The sequence below is a fragment of the Podospora anserina genome, chromosome 1, assembly GCF_000226545.1.
Source record: "Podospora anserina S mat+ genomic DNA chromosome 1, supercontig 6".
Classification (NCBI taxonomy): Eukaryota; Fungi; Ascomycota; class Sordariomycetes; order Sordariales; family Podosporaceae; genus Podospora; species Podospora anserina.
In genome coordinates this window covers 1,078,222-1,098,126 of record NW_001914851.1, presented here as the reverse complement: position 1 = coordinate 1,098,126, position 19,905 = coordinate 1,078,222, and the positions used below count along the sequence as shown (strand labels likewise).

At 51.5% G+C, this 19,905-nt stretch overlaps 6 protein-coding genes across 6 annotated transcripts; 3 read left to right on the top strand and 3 right to left on the bottom strand.

Annotated features, from left to right (window-relative positions):
• Window positions 1–1,775: 1,775 nt before the first annotated feature.
• PODANS_1_24430 (uncharacterized protein) lies at window positions 1,776–3,185 on the bottom strand (the record flags this gene model as incomplete). Its single annotated transcript, XM_001906734.1, has 1 exon — window positions 1,776–3,185. The coding sequence occupies one exon, from the start codon at window positions 3,183–3,185 to the stop codon at window positions 1,776–1,778; it is 1,410 nt and encodes a 469-aa protein (XP_001906769.1).
• Window positions 3,186–4,173: 988 nt separating this feature from the next.
• On the top strand, window positions 4,174–6,352 carry PODANS_1_24420 (uncharacterized protein; the record flags this gene model as incomplete). The annotated part of the gene is made up of 3 exons (XM_001906733.1): window positions 4,174–4,978; window positions 5,028–5,263; window positions 5,324–6,352. The coding sequence occupies 3 exons, from the start codon at window positions 4,174–4,176 to the stop codon at window positions 6,350–6,352; spliced, it is 2,070 nt and encodes a 689-aa protein (XP_001906768.1).
• A 761-nt stretch (window positions 6,353–7,113) lies between these two features.
• On the top strand, window positions 7,114–8,378 carry PODANS_1_24410 (uncharacterized protein; the record flags this gene model as incomplete). Its single annotated transcript, XM_001906732.1, has 3 exons — window positions 7,114–7,609; window positions 7,680–7,928; window positions 7,993–8,378. The coding sequence occupies 3 exons, from the start codon at window positions 7,114–7,116 to the stop codon at window positions 8,376–8,378; spliced, it is 1,131 nt and encodes a 376-aa protein (XP_001906767.1).
• Window positions 8,379–8,642: 264 nt separating this feature from the next.
• Window positions 8,643–11,384, bottom strand: PODANS_1_24400 (uncharacterized protein; the record flags this gene model as incomplete). The annotated part of the gene is made up of 3 exons (XM_001906731.1): window positions 8,643–10,421; window positions 10,728–10,973; window positions 11,046–11,384. 3 exons carry the CDS (start codon window positions 11,382–11,384, stop codon window positions 8,643–8,645), a joined length of 2,364 nt encoding a protein of 787 aa, XP_001906766.1.
• Window positions 11,385–14,711: 3,327 nt separating this feature from the next.
• PODANS_1_24390 (uncharacterized protein) lies at window positions 14,712–16,603 on the top strand (the record flags this gene model as incomplete). Its single annotated transcript, XM_001906730.1, has 2 exons — window positions 14,712–15,519; window positions 15,579–16,603. 2 exons carry the CDS (start codon window positions 14,712–14,714, stop codon window positions 16,601–16,603), a joined length of 1,833 nt encoding a protein of 610 aa, XP_001906765.1.
• Window positions 16,604–18,012: 1,409 nt separating this feature from the next.
• Window positions 18,013–18,687, bottom strand: PODANS_1_24380 (uncharacterized protein; the record flags this gene model as incomplete). Its single annotated transcript, XM_001906729.1, has 1 exon — window positions 18,013–18,687. One exon carries the CDS (start codon window positions 18,685–18,687, stop codon window positions 18,013–18,015), a length of 675 nt encoding a protein of 224 aa, XP_001906764.1.
• Window positions 18,688–19,905: the final 1,218 nt, after the last annotated feature.

Genomic DNA, 19,905 nt, shown 5'->3' with positions numbered 1-19,905 from the left:
GATGATCAAATCGAATCCACAGTCTGAATCCTCCTGGCAGCTCAAGCCTATTTCGAGCATCAGCAACCTATCTGTTTAAAAAAGGCAGAAAACAACGTACCGATACAAGAGAGTGGGTTGTCTCCACAGTTTGGCCCTGGTCCGCTTGTTGGCGTTGGACGAGGCGGTACTGCTGTGCTTCTGCTGCGAGTCACAGTCGTCACGATGGGAGGAACTGTAACCCGACGTGTACTTGTGCTCGTGCGGGTAATAACCGGGGGCAGTGTGACCGTGACACGGCGAGTACTGGTGATACGCGTGATAACCGGCGGGTATGTGACCGTGGCTCTGCGCGTGGACGTGCTTATGCCACCGGAAAGAGGATTGCAACGACCTGCACGGCAGATCAGGTCTCCGTCGCATTCATTCTCGTCCTCGCACCTGTCACCTGGGAGACGGTTAGTATTGGCTGCCAAGAGAGAAAACCCAGGGGTCCAGGGGTAAGTAGATACCAATGCAATGTCCGGTCCAAGCGCAAGCTGGTTGAGCAGGTGAGGTAGGTCTCACGGTAGGGGTTGGATAAACGTATATGGTTGTTGTGCGGATGATTGAGCCTTGTCCACCGCCACGAGAGGAACTCTGGGTAGGGGGATTCGCACATCTTCCTGAGCGACAGTACAGATCCCCGTCACAGTCAAGCTCAGAGTCGCATTCGTCACCTGGCAACTTGTCAGTCTCTATACGGTGAGAGTTGAAAGAATAGGCAAAGGTATACCAAGACAATGACCTTCCCACACACACGCTGCTCCACCACCGCCGCCGCGCTGTCTGGCAGCGAGCTGGGCCTCAACCTGTAGGCCGAACGCAAGCAACGCCGAAAGATATACAATTCTCATGTTGAGTGTGTTGAAAGTTGAATGATATCAAAATCAGATGATGCTCGTGAAAGACAAGACAATAATCGTGGCCGGCTGAGACTAAATACAGGCAACAGCTACGTAGTTCACCACGATACAAGCCCTGGATCGGACGATCTCACGAGATTGCATACCCAGCAAGGTTACTGCCGGCCATGATCAATATCAAAAGTGCAACCACAAGTCTTCTGCCCCTGACAAGCCATTGGGTGTGACTCTAGGGAAGTGCAATTTCTGTATTTTCGACAAACGGATTCACGATTCCCGCTGAGTAGACCATGGAACTGGCGTCCTGATTTTCCGATCAGTATCATCCGGGTGAAGAGCCTTCTTAGGCTCGCCAAACCAGAGGCCAGTCCAGGCTCTTGCTGTTTAGCCGTGTAGAACGGCCGGCATCTGGCCAACGCAATAAACTTGCTCTGCAAGCATTTTTGGGCTTGAGGAACCGGATCACTTGCCGAGAAGCGAACAGGGTCGCATGTTATAAGAAGTAAGAAGCGAATGTGTGTTGGTCGGGATGCATTCTGCGGGGAAGGACTATGCTGTGGAAGGTGTATGTCGATGGCCACGTCATCTATGAAGTTGGGTTTAATTGAATCTAGGTTCTAGCCGTCGATAAAAACACTATATGTAACGTAGGTGCCTGAAAAAAGCCCCTGTCAGTGGCGGCGCCTAGTCAAAGCTTGACGGAAACAAGCTCAGCCGGCAACCATATCTGATCCCAAAACAAAACATTTATCCGGACTTCTGAAATATCAACAAAATTGGTCTGGAACATAGACAACATGCAATCACCATTGATCTGAATCCAAAATGCCCGGCTCTCATCGATGCAGGTAGGTAAAGCACACCAAAAGCCGGTACCAAAGCGTCATGTCGCTAAGACCCCTTTCCCTTCGCTTTACCAGCTGCATTCACCTTGTCCTTACCGCTTTCTTTCTTCTTGTTCTTGACTCCATTTGCATCCTTCTCCCCGGTATCCTTGATTTGCTTCCCATCGTTCTTTTCTGGACCAGGTAGCTCTGGCATTTGCCACCGCATCTCCTGCCTCAAGAACTCCTTCAACGCCGTCTTGATCTGAGCCACCTTTTTGTTCCACTCATGCCGGTTTGTCTGCTCAATAACTTCCCCCGCTCCTTTTGCCAATGTTGGATAAACAATCTCCCCGCCCAAGTACACTCCCAGATGTAACACCCGTGCCCTTTGCCTCTCTTTTGTCATTGCAGTTACCGCTTCCTTGAGCTTGACCATGTTGTCGTGCTCCCGCTTGGTGAAGACAATGATGTAGTCGTACTTCTTAAACACGTCTTTTGTCAAGCCTACACTGGGGCGAGTTGATATTTGCGACTTGATCGCGTTTTTAAAGGGGTAGTTTGCCCAGTTGTTGTCAAAGATGGCCTTCAGGGCTTCGGGTTTTGGAACATCGCCCGGACCGCCGGGTTTGAAATCCTTCTTCCATGATGAGTAGCTGTAATTGAGGGATGAGATGACTGGCACCAAATCAGAAGAATTTTCGACAAAGAATCCAGCGGACGAGACGGTTGATATGCGCCAGGGTGTGTTTGACTTGTACAGTAGAGTCAGCTCCCGAAAGAGGGCAAGGAGAGACTCGGCGATCGCTGTTCGCTCAGCATGATAAGGGTCGACAAAGAGGACCTTTAAATCTTGTCGTGGTATCGGCGATGGTGATGGTGATGGTCGTTTGGCTGGTGCTGACGATGGTGATAAGTTGTTCTTCTTTGGGGAATTAGCGATGTTCTTGTTCGCAGGGCTGTTGATGATAATTTTTTTAGGGGCTGGACTTGTGATCAGGTTGGGACTCGGGATATCGGGTTGTTTGTCCACAGCCATTAGGGCGAGGTAGTCTGAAAGAACGCCCCTGTCGTATTCGATATCATCCAGGATTGCCTGGACTTTCTCTGGGCTGTTTTCTACTAGGGAAAACCATATTTGTGAAACCCATCGTGCTCGAAATTCAAGATCATGAGACCGCGAGAGAATGCCTTTCTCGTATCGCTCAAACAAATCGGTTGCCTTCTTGATGTGGCCGTTGATAGCATCCAGCAATTGTCTGAGATCTTGTTTCTGGCCAGGATACAGGCTTGAGGAGGCAGCTGCTGGTCTTTTTTTTATGAAAGATTCCAGCCGGCTCAAAAATGGGCTCAGGCGCTCGATTCGTTTACCGAGTTGCGTCATTTGTGTGGGTAGGCCGTCGATGCGCTGGTAGAGAGTGACGGCAGACTGAACCGTTTCCACAAGAGTGACGATGGTGCCAATTATGTCTGCCATTTTCGCTATTGGCTTGGGTAAGAACCTGGAAGGGAATACTTCTCAGGAAGCTCGAGACCGTGATATCTTGTCGTCGGGAGTGATGTAATAGAAGAATATTCGAGGTGGAAGGATTGCGGCTCTGTCAAGCTTGGGATTGCTGGTTCTTTAGTAATGATGGCCAGTGGGGCGCAGCGTGCCGCAGCCATTCTCCGCCATTTAGACGTGTGGAACATAAATTTGAGGACTATTCGTGATACCAGGTAATGGACAGCTCGGGAAATTTAAGTACCTACCTTGTCGTAAATATCTTCTTCGTGTCATTTGTTGTCTGCCAGTTCTCGACTCTTTGTCGTTTATGTGAACAATCATGGATGGGCAAGCCTCCCGTGTCCACTGAAGTCATTGGTGATGGTCAAGATGGTTGGCGGTGGAGTCTTTCTAAGACCCCCGCGATCCTAGCGTACCCCTGTCCCCATGGCGAGATCCCTCAGCCACCCTTCTCGGTCGGTGGTTCTTCGGTTTCCGAAAAACAGCCTTCCAGGTTATTTTGGAGGAGCATGCTCAGTACATTGATTTGAAGGTAAACCTCCACTTCACTCCCAAAACTATTCCCAGCCTTGTTGAAGTCCATCATCAGTCCACATCAAAGTCAGTAAGCATCTAGTCCATTTCCGGGTTAGTTTCATGTCGTTGCAATTCTTCAGCACCCAAAGCGACCCAAAGCACAACCAACGTGCAGGGACAAGTCCAATAGCATAAAAAACATGACCAATGAGGGCCTATGATTGTATGCCTCGTCATGTTGATCATGTCCTTGAGGGTGGGTGGAGCTGCACCCAGGTACCTACCTTGAAAGTACGGTGAAGAAATGAAGGGGTTTAAACCGGAGCGGTCCCCGTTCCTGTCGTTGACGAAACTCTTCGTTTGACCATAGCCTGTTACCTGATATTTCACTGTACTTTTTGTGACGGCACCATGTTCTCTCAGTCTGATATTCCGGAGACGAATGTCGACGTGTAAGACTGGAGCCCAGAGCAAAGTATATGCCTACCATTCTAATGCACACTCTAGCCTCATCATTGGCGCCGGGCCTGCCGGGCTCATGGCTGCCGCATCTTTCGCTCACCTCACCGCCATCCCCTCTGCCTCTCCGCTTTCAGTTCGGATCATAGACAAGCGTTCCACAAAGATCTTTTCGGGCCAGGCCGACGGTCTTCAATGCCGCTCTCTTGAGATCTTTGACTCTCTTGGCTTCGCTGACAGGGCATGGAAGGAAGCAAACCACATGATCGAAATCTGCATGTGGAATCCTGACGCGACAGGTATCATTCAACGGAGCGACAGAATCCCTGATACGATTGTGGGGCTGTCCAGATTCCAACAGATTGTGTTGCAACAGGGCAGGATTGAGAGGTTCTTTTTGGACAACATCCAGAAATACTCTGGGGGTGCCATCAAAGTCGAGAGGGCGATCCTACCAACTAGTTTGCAGATTGGGGGGGAGAGAGTTAAAGTGACGGTGAGAAAGCTAACAGAAGAGGAAGCTACTCCGCCACAAGCTACGACAGGCAGCAAGAGTGATGTGACAGATGGGCTCTTTCGGAGTAACCTTGTGGGGGATGACTACGAGGACAAGAACATCACAGATGCAAAGGGTGGGGAGGAAGAAGTGATCAATGCAAAATTCGTCATTGGTTGTGATGGTGCTAGGAGCTGGACCAGACGGGCACTTGGTCCCGAGTTTGAGCTACAAGGCGAAGCAACCGACTTCATTTGGGGAGTTATGGATATCATCCCTATCACTGACTTTCGTAAGTTTCCTCGGGGCGCAACTTGGGAACATGGCTGACACATGGATAGCCGACATTCGCATGCGCTGTGCTATCCACTCAGCCAACGATGGGAGTCTCATGGTCATCCCTCGCGAGAACCGGCTGGTGAGATTGTACATTCAGCTCAAGGAGGTCACGCCGGACGCATCCGGCAGGGCAGACAGGTCCAAGATCACACCGGAGCTCATCTTTGGCGCTGCGCAAAAGATTTTAAGGCCATATAAGATCGACTATGAATATTGCGACTGGTGGACCGCGTACCAGGTATTTCCCCCTGAGCCCGTTTTTACCCCTATTCACTCCTGGTTAACATGGCAACTGCAGATCGGACAACGTATCTCACCCTCCTTTTCGCACCCTTCCAATAAGGTTTTCCTTGCGGGCGATGCAGTGCACACTCATTCCCCCAAAGCAGGACAAGGCATGAACGTTGCTATGCAGGACTCATTCAACTTGGCGTGGAAGGTTGGGCTCGTAGCCAAGGGGATTTGTCATCCCAGAATTTTGGACACGTATCAGTCCGAGCGACGCCGAGTTGCTCAGGACCTTATCGAGTTCGACCACAAGTTCAGTCGTTTGTTCAGCGGGCGCCCGGCGAAGGATGTTATGGACGCAGAAGGCGTGAGCATGGCTGAATTTAAGGACGCGTTCCTGAAAGGGAACCTGTTTGCCAGCGGATTGAGTGTTGACTATGGTCCAAGTTCTTTGGTCGTCAAGAGCGGCGACCCTGGCGAGCTGGGCGATAGGAGCGGTAGAAGCCGGAATTTGGAAGGGGTGCGCAGGATTACCGTGGAAGAGTTCGAGGTGAAGCAGAGCCTGGCCAAAGGGCTGCCTGTGGGGATGAGGTTCAACAGTTTTAAAGTCCTTAACCAGGCCTGTGCTCGGCCATGGCATTTCCAAGAGAGGCTGAAGGCTGATGGACGGTTCCGCATTGTGTTGTTTGCCGGGGACATACTGGATCAAGCACAGAAGCAGCGAGTTGAGGTGTTCTGTGATAAGCTGAGCTCGTCCAACGGCTTTATGAGAAGGGCTACTCCGGAGGGGTCCAAGATTGATAGTGTGATCGAGGTGTTGACAATCCACTCAGCCAAAAGGACCGAGACAGAGCTCCTGCGAGATTTCCCCGACATCCTGCATCCCTTCGACCCACACACCGGATGGGACTACAACAAGGTTTTTGTCGATGACGAGAGTTACCATGAAGGGTTTGGCGATGCATACAAGAATTACGGAGTTGATAAGGAGAAAGGGTGCGTTGTGGCTGTCAGACCGGATCAATATGTGGGTTGGGTTGGTGAGTTGGAAGACTTTAAGCAGTTGCAGGAGTACTTTGAGGGCATTTTCCTCGTATAAGTAGGGGATAGTGTGTACTTTGATTGTCGTTTCACATAGTTGTACCTGGCCAATGGGAGAAATGTTTTCGAGCTCTAAACCAGGCACCTATCGGCCCATGGGATGAGCAGCTCCATATGCAGTGATAGCAAAGGTCGCCGCCCTATGAGGAAGACGTACAACGGGAAATGTTGGATCCTCCTTGGGTGGTTTGCTGCTCGGGGTGTCAGGTTTAGGCGAATCCATCTTGGTTGCACAAGTTAATGACTGTAATGCGATCGAGTTCCATTGTGGGTGTAGTAAGAGTCTGGATGATACCTAAGTTGGCATATGGCTTCTTTTATTCTCGGGGCCTATTGGAAAGGTCAGGCCCAGGGGTTAGATGCCAGCTACCCCTGAAGTCGCATGACCTGATGATGACCACTAAAATTTTCTTCTTTCAAGCTTGCATTCTTGTGAGCGACAGGCCCAAGGCCAATGAGAAATGATGCCGCAGCTATAGCTCCACGGCTTCGTTGAGTCGAGCCGCATAAGTTGCCTGAGCCTTCGTTGTCGTATATGTCAACAATCGTAAGTCTTAACAAAGAACGCTGATCCATGACAATACTAACTGCACCCTTCCCGACTCCCAAGCTCAACAACCTTTGTCAATGTAAAAGGGCTGTAAATGCTTTCGCCTGTGTTACTGATAGATTTCAAAAAATCGACACCGGTGTCCTGTTCACAATTCTCCATCTCCTGGACACTGCCAACATTTACTCAAGAAAACACTGCTTGTGAAAATGTCTTCCCACCTACCTCCCAACTACACCCCTGCGCTTCTCCACCGCTACCTTTCCCATTTCAGCCGTGACCCTTCCAAGCTAAATGTCATCGACCACGATGCCGTCGGCTACGCCACGGTGGAAGAACGGGCCGCCCGCGCAAAGAAATACAACGAAGTCGCTTCGGACTACTATGATCTTGTCTCGCCTCTCTACGAGCAAGGATGGGGGCAGCGATTCCATTACACCCCAATCTTCCCTGGGAAGTCCATAGCCGACAGCATGACAGCTTATGAGCACGAGTTTGCCCGTATTGCCCGCCTCAAACCAGGGATGAAGGTGTTGGATCTTGGCTGCGGCATTGGCGGCCCTGCCCGCACCATCACCAAAGCAATCGGCTGCAAGATCATTGGGATCACAAACAGCACCTGGCATGTTGAGCGAGGCACGCAGTTGACCAAGCAGGCTGGACTCGAAGGCAAGGTTACCCTCGTCCAGGGCAATTTTGTGGTTTGTATACCCCTTCTTGTTTGCTCCTATCACAGCAGCACTGTCTGACGAAAGACAGAAACTCCCCTTTGAAGACGAATCCTTCGACGCCGCATACTCGGTAGAAAGCCTTTGTTACGCCCCCGACCCTGCAGAAGTGTACCGTGAGATCAAGCGCATCTTGAAGCCAGGAGCCCCGTTTACGTTTCACGACTTCGCCATGACTAAGAAGTTTGACGAGAACAACACTGAGCACGCAAAGATTCGGAACTGGGTCGAATTTGGAAACGGGGTTGTGAAGATGCCGTGGGTGCCGGATATGAGGAGGTGTGTGCTCTCTGCTGGTAAGTCCAACTTCTTGCCTCAACAAACCAACTGCAAAGAGCAAAACTGACAAAATGTCAACAGGATTCGAGTTACTGGCAGAAGAGGACATGGCTGACCGTAGCAATGGGGCTCCTTGGTACTACGGTCCGGCAGGTGATGTTTCTTGGGCATGGCGTGTTCCTGGGTGGGATGACTTCTTCAGGGTGGTCAAGATGTCTCCCCTTTTCCTATTCATCGCCGAAAGCATCTACCGAGTGTTGATTCTGTTCGGCTTTGCGCCACCCGAAACACTCACCCTGATGGACACCATGTGGTACTGCTGTCGTTCGGTGGCTATCGGCGGCAAGATGGGGATTTTCACCCCAATGTATGTGTTCACATGCCGTAAGCCAATCACGGCAAACAAGCGAAGTGGTTCTGCAGAGCAAAAGCAAGAGCAGGAGAAGGTTGAGCTCAAGAGGGCTTGAACTATCGGCGAGGCGGCCGATTATATGTCGAGTAGACAACAGCATGTTTACCGAGGATAAAGAGAAGCCATTACAATCGTTTATATATGCCCCAAGGAAAGGCCTCCCAACAATGCCTGACTGCCGTGACTGGCTGGTTCAGGTGTTATCTGTCTGTATCTGTAACTCCGACATGTATGTACCCAGCAATGCTCCTTCATGTCCTGGGGAAGAACTAACCCAATGCGCTTCCCTCATACCAATCATACCGGCTAATCGGTGAACCTAAAACATATCGTCATCATCAATTTCGTTCCATCTCTTGGTCTGTAACCTCCTCATTTTCTTGGGACTGCTGTGCCTGCTTTGTTGCTGTGCAGACGGCGGCCGCTGAGATTCAGAAGATGAATCATCCATCCTAAGATTCTCCAATTTCTGCCTCAATGTCACCTCCCTGTCTCTTTCCCTGTCTTTTCTTGTGGGTCTTGGACTGCCACCTCTGCTCTCCTCACCGGCAACACCGAGTCCTGATCTCTCACCCAACGGTCTCCTCTTGCTTGGGCTCATCCCAGCTACCTCTCTTCTGAGAATCTCGTTCTCCCTCTTGAGTCTCTCGTTCTCCTGTTCCATGTCCTCCATGAGAATATTTTCCTTGTCGTTGTCTTCCCCGTCGACCTCCTCGTAATCGCTCTGCGGCTGGGTTGACGGCAACGATAAAGGCGCGACAGCTAGGCTCCTCTCGAAAACTTCAATCTTCCGTCCCCAATGCTCCTCGCCTCGTTCCATCTCGATTTGCATCGTCGTCTTCCACCTTGCCATCTCAATCTCGAGGCGCTGCTCAAACTCGTTGGTGCAGTCCTCACGAATAGCTTGCTCGAGCTCAATCATACGGTCCTCCATGCTGAGCAAATGCGCCTCGGCTTCTTCGCGCGCTGAGCGTTCTGACTCGAGCGCTTGACGAAGATACTCCAACTCTTCGGAGAGACGGGCAATCTCGAGCGCCGCGGCCTCCATAGTGCTGCGGTGGGCGTCTCCGCTGGGGCTAGAGCCAGACAGAGGCGAGAATGCTCGCTGGATGTTGGGGGATGACAACAGGCCACCGTGCTGCGGTTGGTTGGAAGAAGATGATCCGGGAGGAGCAAAAAAGCTGCGATGGTGGACAGGTGGTGAGCCTAGTTGTCCCAGGGAGGGTGGGCTGGCAGGAGGCGCCGGGGCCGACAACGTGGTTTGTGTTATGCTGGGGACGCGCGGGACGGTAACTTCCCTCGCCAGGGCGGAATATCGAAGGATCTGAGACGTTGCATTGTAGTCGCCGTGAGGGTCGGCGGTAACGATCATGACAGCCTTCTGAGGATTTCGATGGCGGGCTGACGAAAAGGATGAGACCGACGGGAAACAATTGGAGAACAGCAACTCAGTCAGCTTGCACTGACGGAATGGGACAAGATTTGGCTTGTCCTTGGTCGTGGCATCGCTCTGCATCTGCAAGCATTGGCCCAGATACATCAAGCTTTCGTTGATCTTGCCGGCTTCTGCCAGTGTCGCGCCCGCGGTTTTGGCATCTCTTGCCCTTTCGCTTCCAGCAAGATCGACAATGGTGAGAGTGCTGCCGCCCCAGGGAAGATCGCCGTGCTTGCGGCTGGCTCGGGTGCGCTTTTTCACTTCTACGCAAAAGAAGCCATGGCTTCGCGAGCTAACGCTGTTGCTGCTTGTTCCTGTCACTCTCCGCTCATGTAAACCAGCTTCAAGCACCAGCAAGGCCTGCTGTAAATCCCCACATATAACCTTTCGAAGTCCTGCAACAATCTTGCGATCAGGGGATGTCTCTGTCGGCTTGAACAGGAGCGGTCGTCGGCGATATTCTTTCGTTGCGGCCGACTTGGTGGGAGGGGTCAAGAGATCAAAGATGCGATCGTTGTAGACTTCGTACATGGAAACCACCACGGCATATTCGGACGACGGATCGCATGAAACAGATAGGGCGCTTATATCAGGCTGCTGCGGGAACGCGAGGGGGCGGTTCATGCGTCGGTGTTGGTTCGAACTCGGTCCAACGGATTCGCTCTGTGAAGGTTGTTTAGTAGCTGCTTTGGAACGTATCGACGATGCAGTAGAAGCCCTGAAACTCTTGGCGGCAGCAGCTTTGGCTCCCTGCGCCTTGCGCGGCCTTTTGGACACTGGCTCCAGCCGCTTCCGAGGTGTGGCAGGCGGACTTGGTGGTGCTACTGAATCCTCACGGCTGACAATCCGAACACTTGGGACCCGCTTGGGCGCTGACCCTGGCAGGACTGTCTTCGTGGCAGATCCAAAGGGTCGAGCCCTTTCATTCATGACTAGAGACTGAGGGGGTAACTGAAAAGGGGGTCCTACTAGCATAGGCGTAGGTGCTCTGGAGCTGCTACTCTTGAAGGTGGCGGGCGCATCCGCGTACACACTGTCGAGGAAGTTGTGGGCAGAAAAGACGAGAGCTTCGGAAGGATCAGAGTTGGTGATCGACTGTTCGAGGGGAGGGTAAGAGCTGCAGTCGAGAAGATTGTCGCTAAGGGATCGGAAGATGACATCGAGGGCGAGCTGGATCATCCCGCGCTGGGACTTTGAGCCAAGAATGGTATGCGACTACTCCGTATCAACATCAATGTTAGCTGTCTCCTGCTTTCCACTGCCATAAGTGGCGGCCATCCCACTGACCTTGCCTGACCCAGTTACGCCCAGCGTCGCAAGCAGAGCATCAGTCCCCTCGCCGCCATAGGGAGCAAGCACGCCTTCGACGAGATTTGCGACGCCGGTGCAATGGAAGACATCCAGTTGGGAGGCATCCTCCTCAAACACCTGGGTGAATGCGAACTTCTCGATGGCACGCCGTCGATCATTGGGGGGGTTTAGGGTGATATGTCTCGGCGCGTCGCTGTTCTCGTCGGGCTCCTCGACAGACAGAAATCTTTCCCCACTGGTCGACGCGCTATTGTTGTGTGGGCGAAGTCGCAGATAAACCTGGAAGAGATTCTGCGGTGGTCTTGACGTGGCCATATCTGTCACCTTGCTTTGTTCGCCTACAGCAGATCGGGGATGTTGCCGCGACCTGTCCTCGGTGATGCGCGAGGTGAAGCCCAGGGTCCAGGGCAGTGCCGAGGGAGACAGAGTGGAGCTGGTTCAGAATATGGGCCAGGATGGCTGCAGTTGTGAGTTGGCAAGTGGAAGAATCGAAGCAGAGAAAACGCATGGAAGTTTGGACCAATGCCCTGCCCAGTTGTGTCGCCAGGCGCGGCCAGAAAAATGTTTACGCTACCTGGAAGCAGCAGTTCCCCTGGCAACGGCGAATCAGGTACGAACAACCAAACTGACAGGGAGACAGGGAGCGCGATGCTAGGTGGAGCGATAAGATAAGATCTGCCATACGTCCACAGACCCACCACAATCACCACAAAAAATAAGAGTTGGTACTCAAACGTGGGGGTCAAACTTATAAACCATACCTCGAAAGATAATCGTTTGGCTATCAAACATAGTTACCACGCCTTTAAAGATAGTTAACAGGTTTTAAAAGATACTTTGAAGACCTATTAATTTGGTTTTAAGGCATGGTTCACAGTATAATAGAGAGTTAACTTACTTGTGGCGCCAATTATTCAGTTGGGAGGGTGCCCACTAGCCCCTCCATCTTTTAACTAAGCTCCCCACTCTTTTCCTTGATGATATCTGCCCCGCGTTTAAATTGCAGAGGGGAAGATTGGAAGCTCCCGTTTCCTGGACTCTTGTGCAAATTTTCAAGCCGGTTCCAGTTGCATCCAAGTCCATGACACTGTTTGTTTTTTATGCTTTTAGTTGTGTTTATCTCTCACACCTTTAGTCTCGAGTTAAAGTGCCGCCAGGAACCATTTCAAGCCCAGCGCATGTGATCGGCCAGCAAATAGTTCGGCATACGTAACGCTCTTTCTATATACCTCCCATTTGGAAAAATCGAAAGCCCCGGCCTCAGCGTTTTTTCTTAGAATTTTGTCTCCTTTGACCAGGTTCACCCGGCGTTGAATTCTCATGACCGATCTCGGTGTAGACTGGGTCATCTTTCGTTGTTGAAAACGTGCAGGTGCAAAATCACCCGTCGTGGCCAATTGGGAAGGTCCAGATTGCCTCCTGAACAGCGAGTCATAATTTTCATCCAATGTCTGGCCTTGCCTTGCTTGCACCGTAACCATGGAACCCTTGTGTGACTCTTGCAGACCTACCGCGGTGACAGGTTGGAAGCCGCAATGTTGTCTCGGTCTGAGCAAACATGATTCCACGAGCATAAAGCTGTTTGCCACTAGCGCTGCGCATGTGGCTAGTAGGTTTAGCTTTTCTTGGGTCTCTGGTAAAAGGCGAACAATGGTGACATGTCGGCGCTGTTTGGGCGTGCAATCGGTCGAGGTCCTGCAATGGTCAATCCATTTTCCGCAATAAGCGAGCCTGTTTTTGTTGAATCTCCTCCACATTCTCAAATGGCAGAGGGGGAGGAGGGAGATCCGAAAGAAATGACGGCAAGACGAGTCATTACCCCGCCTAGGTAGAGGCTAGAGCTGGAAGATGCTGCCAGCTGGCAGTTGGAACCACAACGACATCAGAGGGAGAACTGGAGACCCTCAGCGTGGGATAACACGTCAAGGCAACGCAACGACGACGACTAGATACACGTCTTGCCTGTTTTGACCTCTTCAGGGCCAGTCAGGCATCTATGTTTGATTCAGGCCGGCGTGTAAACGATATACAGGTGCAGCAGACAAATGGACTTGTGGGGCTTTAATGGGGAATATCATCGAGCAAGTTCCAGTCACGGCCATCAACGTAACCGACATCATACCGTAGTGACTGTGTGATATGCAACCGCGCTTGACGTGCATTATGGCCTGCCAGGTCAAGCAGCCAAGTCAACAGAAACAGAAAGGGTCTGAGATGCGGGGAAGTGTGCGTAGGAATTGATTCTGTGGACTCGGAGCCTCAGATTCCTGCTCCCGCCCCCCAATCTGGTAGCGAGCACCAGGAGGGGCTCGATATTCATGTTCAAGGTCACGATGTAGGCACACTTCTGTAACAGGCGGCACGATGAAAAGAGTATTTCGCACGGTAGGTATGGATTTAATTGTCTCGGTCGCATGCAAGTGGTGCTGCCCTCCATCCCATCCCTGGCTCCGTGTCTGCTCATCATGATTTGTGGAGGAGCCAGGAGGGTGATGTCCTGCAGACGGAAAAGAGCGGTGACAGAACGGTTATGGTGACAGTTCCCGGAGCAGCGAGGCCCCTCGATGGGGAGAAAGGGAGCAAAAAAAAAGTCTGTAGAGGCTACTGCGGTAAGAGCACGCAGCATGGGAAGGAAGGTTGCAGTACAATGGAGGGGTTAGCCGTTGAAGTTTTGGAGGTGTGCTACCTTACTCTGTAGGTTGATGGAGTCACAGACAGCTCCAGCTGCCAGCTGCCAGAGCGCGGGATTGCAGAGGGCAGGCAGTGAGCGCCTCCTTGGCTGATCGTGGACACTTTTGAACCAGGGGTCTGCTCTGCTCCAAGTGTGGAACTCTATTGCGCTAGCCCCACGTTTTCTGGCTCCAGCAGCGAGCCGAGCCAATCCCAGGTGCTGCAATCCCAGTCCCACCCATCGAAAAAAAGTTTGGTCAAAAGGCAATTGAGTCCCGCTGCTCCCCTCACTGACCTTTTCCTTTCCCTCAACCACAACACCCCAAACCGCCAGACAACGAAGTCGCACTATCTTTCAGAGACCCAGAACAGATTCACCAAAACTTCGTCGATTTCAAGATGCCGTCGGCCGTCGCTGAGCTCTAAGCGCCCACTGCGGACGTGTGCTGCACTCGCACGTCCGCAGTCCAGCAGCCTCAGCGAGATATTCAACTCTGCCAACTCCCCCACTCGACGAAGTTTTACCAGACTCATCTGTCTCGAGCCCGTCTCCAGTGTGGGACAGGGTTCAATTGCACATCAACTGCAGTGAGACGGACAGTCCGCCTCTGATATTAACAAGTTCTACCCACCACGGCCACCACTCTCAGGCCACGCAGCGATTTCCCACAGTCTACTCGCAAGTATCTGGCGGCTCTGTTCCCCAGTCGGCCAATTCACTTCCCCACATCCTCCCTTCCACCCATCTTGATCCACTTATATCTGAGATCAAGTCAACTGCCGATTGTTCTATAAACGGACTGGGCGCTGAACAGCTTCATTGAAAGCTTACCTGTTAGACACGCCTTGTTGGACTCGGCATTGTCGTGTATCGTCATTTGCTGCAAGGTTCACCGCCGTTTGAGCCAATCCACTGTGCATCACCCCAAGATCAACCCACCTACTGTATCCACCCCTGCATAGCCAAGAACCATGTCTCGAAACATTCACCAAAAATATCCCTCTGCGCCTCGCATCAAGCTCGTCAACAAGAAGAAGCCGCGCAGGCCCTCCGTCACCTCGAGCGAGTCGTCTCTCAACCTCTCCGACGACGAAGGTTACTCCGGCGTCGAGGACGTCAGCGAATCTGACAATGAACTCGACGAGGACGATGTGGTTGCGGCCGAGGAGGAGCATCTGATCACCAATATGGCTAGGAATCGCCTGTTGAAAACCCCTCGGCCGCTCGACGAAGAGAATGACGCTGATGAAGAAGACGAAGACGAGGAGGATGAGCTCGACGAAGAAGCCATTGACGACGAAGATGCCAATGATGACGAGGACGACGATGACGACAGTGTTAGTTGGCAGGGCTTGTCACCACCAAAAGAGTTTGAGGATGCCATGTGGCCCGAGTCTGAACTGCCGGATGTCACGCCGGTTAAGCGCCATGTTCGGTTTGCCGGTATCGACAGCGACAGTGACAACACAGAATCCGACCTGTCCGAATCTGATGATGGCAAGCAATTCTTTCCCGATATCTTTGTCGACCAGAACGCTCTTGATCCCCGGTTCCGCCGCGAGATTGAGAATGATGATGGCTCCGACACCGATGGCTCGTACTGGGACTTCAATGGCTCCACCCAAGACGTATTTGTCGAGACATCGGATGTCGAATTCGACAATGGAGGTCTCCACGGTACCCCAATGCCAACGCCAAGGGTCATCCCTCCACTGAATATTCTACCCACTCCGCTGACAACATTTTCCACCGAGTCACCGGAGCTTGACGGTTATGAGAGTGAGTTGTTGGCTTGCGATTCGAAATGGAAGTTGGCGCTGACTTTTTCCCTTTACCAGCTGATGGCGACACAACAGAAGAGGACATCCCAGAGCCGGTTGTGCGCAAGAAGCAGGTTCGGCGACCAGTGTCTGTGGAAACTTCGGACTCTGAGACACCAAGACCTAACCGCCACGTACGAGGAAAGCCTCGTCTTGCGCGCTTCGACTTGGACGGTGACAGCGATAAGCCGGTCGGCGTGATCAATCCAAAAACTGGCAAGATGATGATTTTCACGCGTCAAAAGGCTGATCGTCTCGAGTTGGCTCCAGAGTCGTATGACCTGAATTTTGCTCAGGATGATTTGTCGGCTTGCTCTCCCATGATGGCCAACTCGGCCTTGATCATGCTGGGTGTCATGGACGCTAATACTTTGGGTGACTATTTCGCTACACAGCCCTTTGGGCCCAGTGAGGCCTTCTTCCCCTGTTCTGATGCATTCACTGGAGAAGAGACAGATGAATCCGAGTACTACCCAGCCCTGGAAGATGAGGGTGAGGATGCTCTCAGGATTGAGGATTTCATCGAGTTTAGGGAGGACAACGAATCGGACCAGGAAAACGAAGACGAAGACAACGCCGGAGACTGGAGCAATGATCCCAATTCAAGCCCTACACGGCCCAAGACCTCGGCCAGCATGTCCACCACAAACACAGACTATTATGTCAAGGACGTCCACCCTTTGCTCACCCACTTCGAGATGAACTCCAACGCCGTGGGCGCTTTCCGTCGTAATCAGGTAAATCAGCAACTCATCAACAGTGAGGTCGCGACCCAGGAGTCACTCGCTTTCTCCGGACCTTACCACATTGGAACTCTCCGAGGCATCAAGTCCGGCAGCATGGAGACGGTAACAACCCCCATCACACCGGTGCGCAGGCAAAAGAGAAACAGCATGGTAGGCCTTGATGGACCTCTTGATTATTCCCCAGGATCTCCGCTCAACCATGTATCACAGAAGAGAAAGGCCCCCGATACCGTCGCGGATGACAACCTCCACAAACGCCACCGGAGCATTTCGGACATGGAAATTTTGCAGTTGTAATGGATCTCCCGGGATTTCCTATTTCTGGTTTTCAGCCGCATCTACAACGATAGCAGCACGATGACGGACCAAGTTTCATCTTCCGACGCCAACAAGCCTAGAAGTTTGGGAGTGGAGGATGGTGGATGGAAAGAAGACACTTACGTCGAAGGACGGCATGGAGGAAGCGGTTCCGGTGATCCTTGGAAGATATGCCGGACACTTCAACCATCCCTGGCCTCGCCCACAAAATCGTCATGTATCATGACCTATGATACAGCGGCACTTTTTTTTAAAAAAAAACTGTTTTCCTTTTCTTTTACTCTTTACCTGCTATGACAAGCAAATATTTCGTTGTACTTTTCTATTCGAGTTGATGTTTGGACTTATACGAGTTTGGTGACTTGTATTCCATTATCTGTGTGTATTCATCTACATGGCTGTGCTTTTACTCGGATGGGTTGGGGTTTCTCGGTGTCTGGTGAAAAAGGAAACGTTTCGACTTCTTATGGATGGGTTGCTCAGGTCAAGCCTTTTTCCCGTGTCGTTTTATTTCCAAAATCTTTTACTTCTTTCTTTTTTCGGGACTGGCTGGTTGGGAAAAGAGAGAAGCAGGCTTCCTTCATATGAATGAATGTCTGGGATCTGCAAAATAAAAGAAAGGGGCGGGATGGTTTGGGGACGAGGTTTTTCTGGTTTCGGGTGGAAATCTGGGGTAGACAAACTACACACCTACACTGTTGTACACCACCATTTACAGGTAGACAGAGATATGGTGCCGGGTTTTCAAAGTCTGGGATGGATCACATCGGTGGCTTGTAGATCTAGATGACTGGATGACTTGGGGGCATGACTATTTTTTCCTGCGTCGAACGGCAAAAATTCCATTCGATTTATACTTAGCCGATTTTTTGGGGAATATTGAACCCTGTGAAGGACAGGACCTATTTTGCTGGTAGTGAGTTTGTGAGTCAAGTTGAGCATTCTGGCTCACTAGGAGAAGGGCATCTTACTCTTAACTCAAGTGGTTAGACTTGGATGAAGTTACATGGTCCCATCGATGCCGTATCAGGAGACGCAATGCGGGCCAAAGAATGAAGGAGAGTGATATTAAACCTAGCAAAGTGCCCCAGCCCCAGAGCCTGGCCACCATGTATTACCGGAATCCTCGAATACCTATGACCAACACCGTTACCGCTTTTCCTATTATCATCCACTTGACAACCAGAAATTGAACACCGTCAAATTCTCAAACAAAGAAGACAGATTCCTCGATCTAAAAGTCGACGCTTACGATGAAAACCAGATCTCATCCAGAAGTCCATGTAAACGATGAAGATCAGATCTCAACAGCCAACAACCCATCCTTAACACTATTATTCTGTTGATATCTCCGTCGGAACACAGACCGAGGAGCCAAAAAGATTCAATCAGGCAGCGATGACCATGGCAGCAGCCACAAGCGCAACCATCAAATCATTGCTCAGCATGATTGGCATGGCAGCCGCACTGACTGTGGGTGCAACATTGTCGGTACTGGATGGAGTGCCGGTGGAATCGTCGGTAGTAGAACTCTCGGTTGGGCTCGACGCGTCGCTCACCCCATCAGCGGTAACAGTGGTGCTCGAGGGTGCTGGGACGAAAGGCGTGACCGCGGTGTCGATTGACGGGGTTGCAACGTCAGGCTCACTGGCTGATGTGGTTGAGGTTGACCAGGTGGCTGAAGTGGAAGGACCGGGAACGTTGTAGGTAGATGCATTGCTGACAGTCGTGGTAAGAGTGGCAGTTCCACTGCTGATGGTGGATGTCACTGTCAGCGTCTCTGAGGTATCGAATGTTGAGTAGCTGGGGCTGAGAGTGACTTCGCCAGCATCTGAATGGCTATTCGTGGTAGCGGGGGACTCGTCGCAGGGGGGGGTTTCCTCGACGGTCAAAGTCAATGTGGCTGTTTGGGTCTGATAAATGACCGTCGTGAGGTCTGCCTCATTGATATCGCGAGGTTGAATCTTGTTATTTGCGTGGGCACAAGCAACCGCTTGATCAACCGCTGCGGTGAGACTACTCAAAAGAGCAGTGACTGCAAGGAAAAGATTCGCAGAGATCATGATGTCTGATACACGAGAGACCTGGACCTGTCAATGTTCTGTCTTGAGAACTGACTTGGTTAAAGACTGTATGACGGTTTCTGGAAAGAGTAGCTCGGGAAAGTCACACTCTCAAATAGAGGAAGACAGGTTCAGAGGGGGTGGCTGGCTAATGGCCGTGATGACAACAACTAAGCCCAGTTGTATATGACGTGTGAAAATGGAGGTAGGTATGTTGTAGCCGCAGTATTAAGGTAGAAGGAGAACAACTTACCACTAATAATGTCGCAAAACACTCAAGAAGGATGAGGCTTTCTATCACTACCGGAAGACAAGGCTGCTGGATTTGCGTGATGCTAGAAATCTGTCGGCGAGACAGAATCGAGTGGGGGTTGGGGGAAGTGATGGGGGAAGTCGAGAGAGGGGCGGGGGCAACGTCAAGTAGATATTGGTAATGTTTGGAGAGAGAAGGGGAAGCCGTACAACTCCGCTTTTGTTCTGTGATTGCACTGAATGAAAATTGCAAGACAAGAAATGGTTTTGTGAGGCGGGGAAGTATCAATACAAATAACGGACCCGTGAGGTGGTGCAAGTTTTGGGGGAGATTAAGGCACTGCAAACGCGAGGATGGTCAGAACGGAATTCAAATTTCGTCTCATGACTGATCCCGTTATCGGTCCACATGGCGGGGAAATCTAGCTAGGAATCAGGTTCCTGGGGGACTCTTGACTCCTGCGCCGGTTAGGTCCTTCCCAAAATCGATTCTCTACAACGCATCTACCTTATCTCAAGGCAGGCACGAACTTGGGGGTCATGCTGTAAGGTCTCGAGCAGGGAATTCTGCAGGTCCCACGGGCACTATAGCAAACACAGAGTGACGCCCTCAGACCGCCAAATGACAAGCCTAGGGTCAAAAGGCCAAAGAAGCGTGGTTTGGTAACAGCAAAGAGAGTACAGTAATGGCAACACGTCCATCCATTATCCGGGAATTTGCTGCCCGCGTTGCACGCGGTCTCGTATACGGCCAACCTGTCATCTCTTGCCCAACTGGGTGTAACGGCAGACTGTGACTTGTAAGAGCCTGAAGCCGTCCAAAGGTTGAACAGCTACGTTGTTCATGATTATCTAATTTCTCGATGCCGGCAGTAGGAGCACTTGGATCTCGATGCAGATCGTGTACCTACCTGCCACCAGCGTTGAGTACCCTTCAGAGATGATACCTATCTGCAGGCTAGGCCG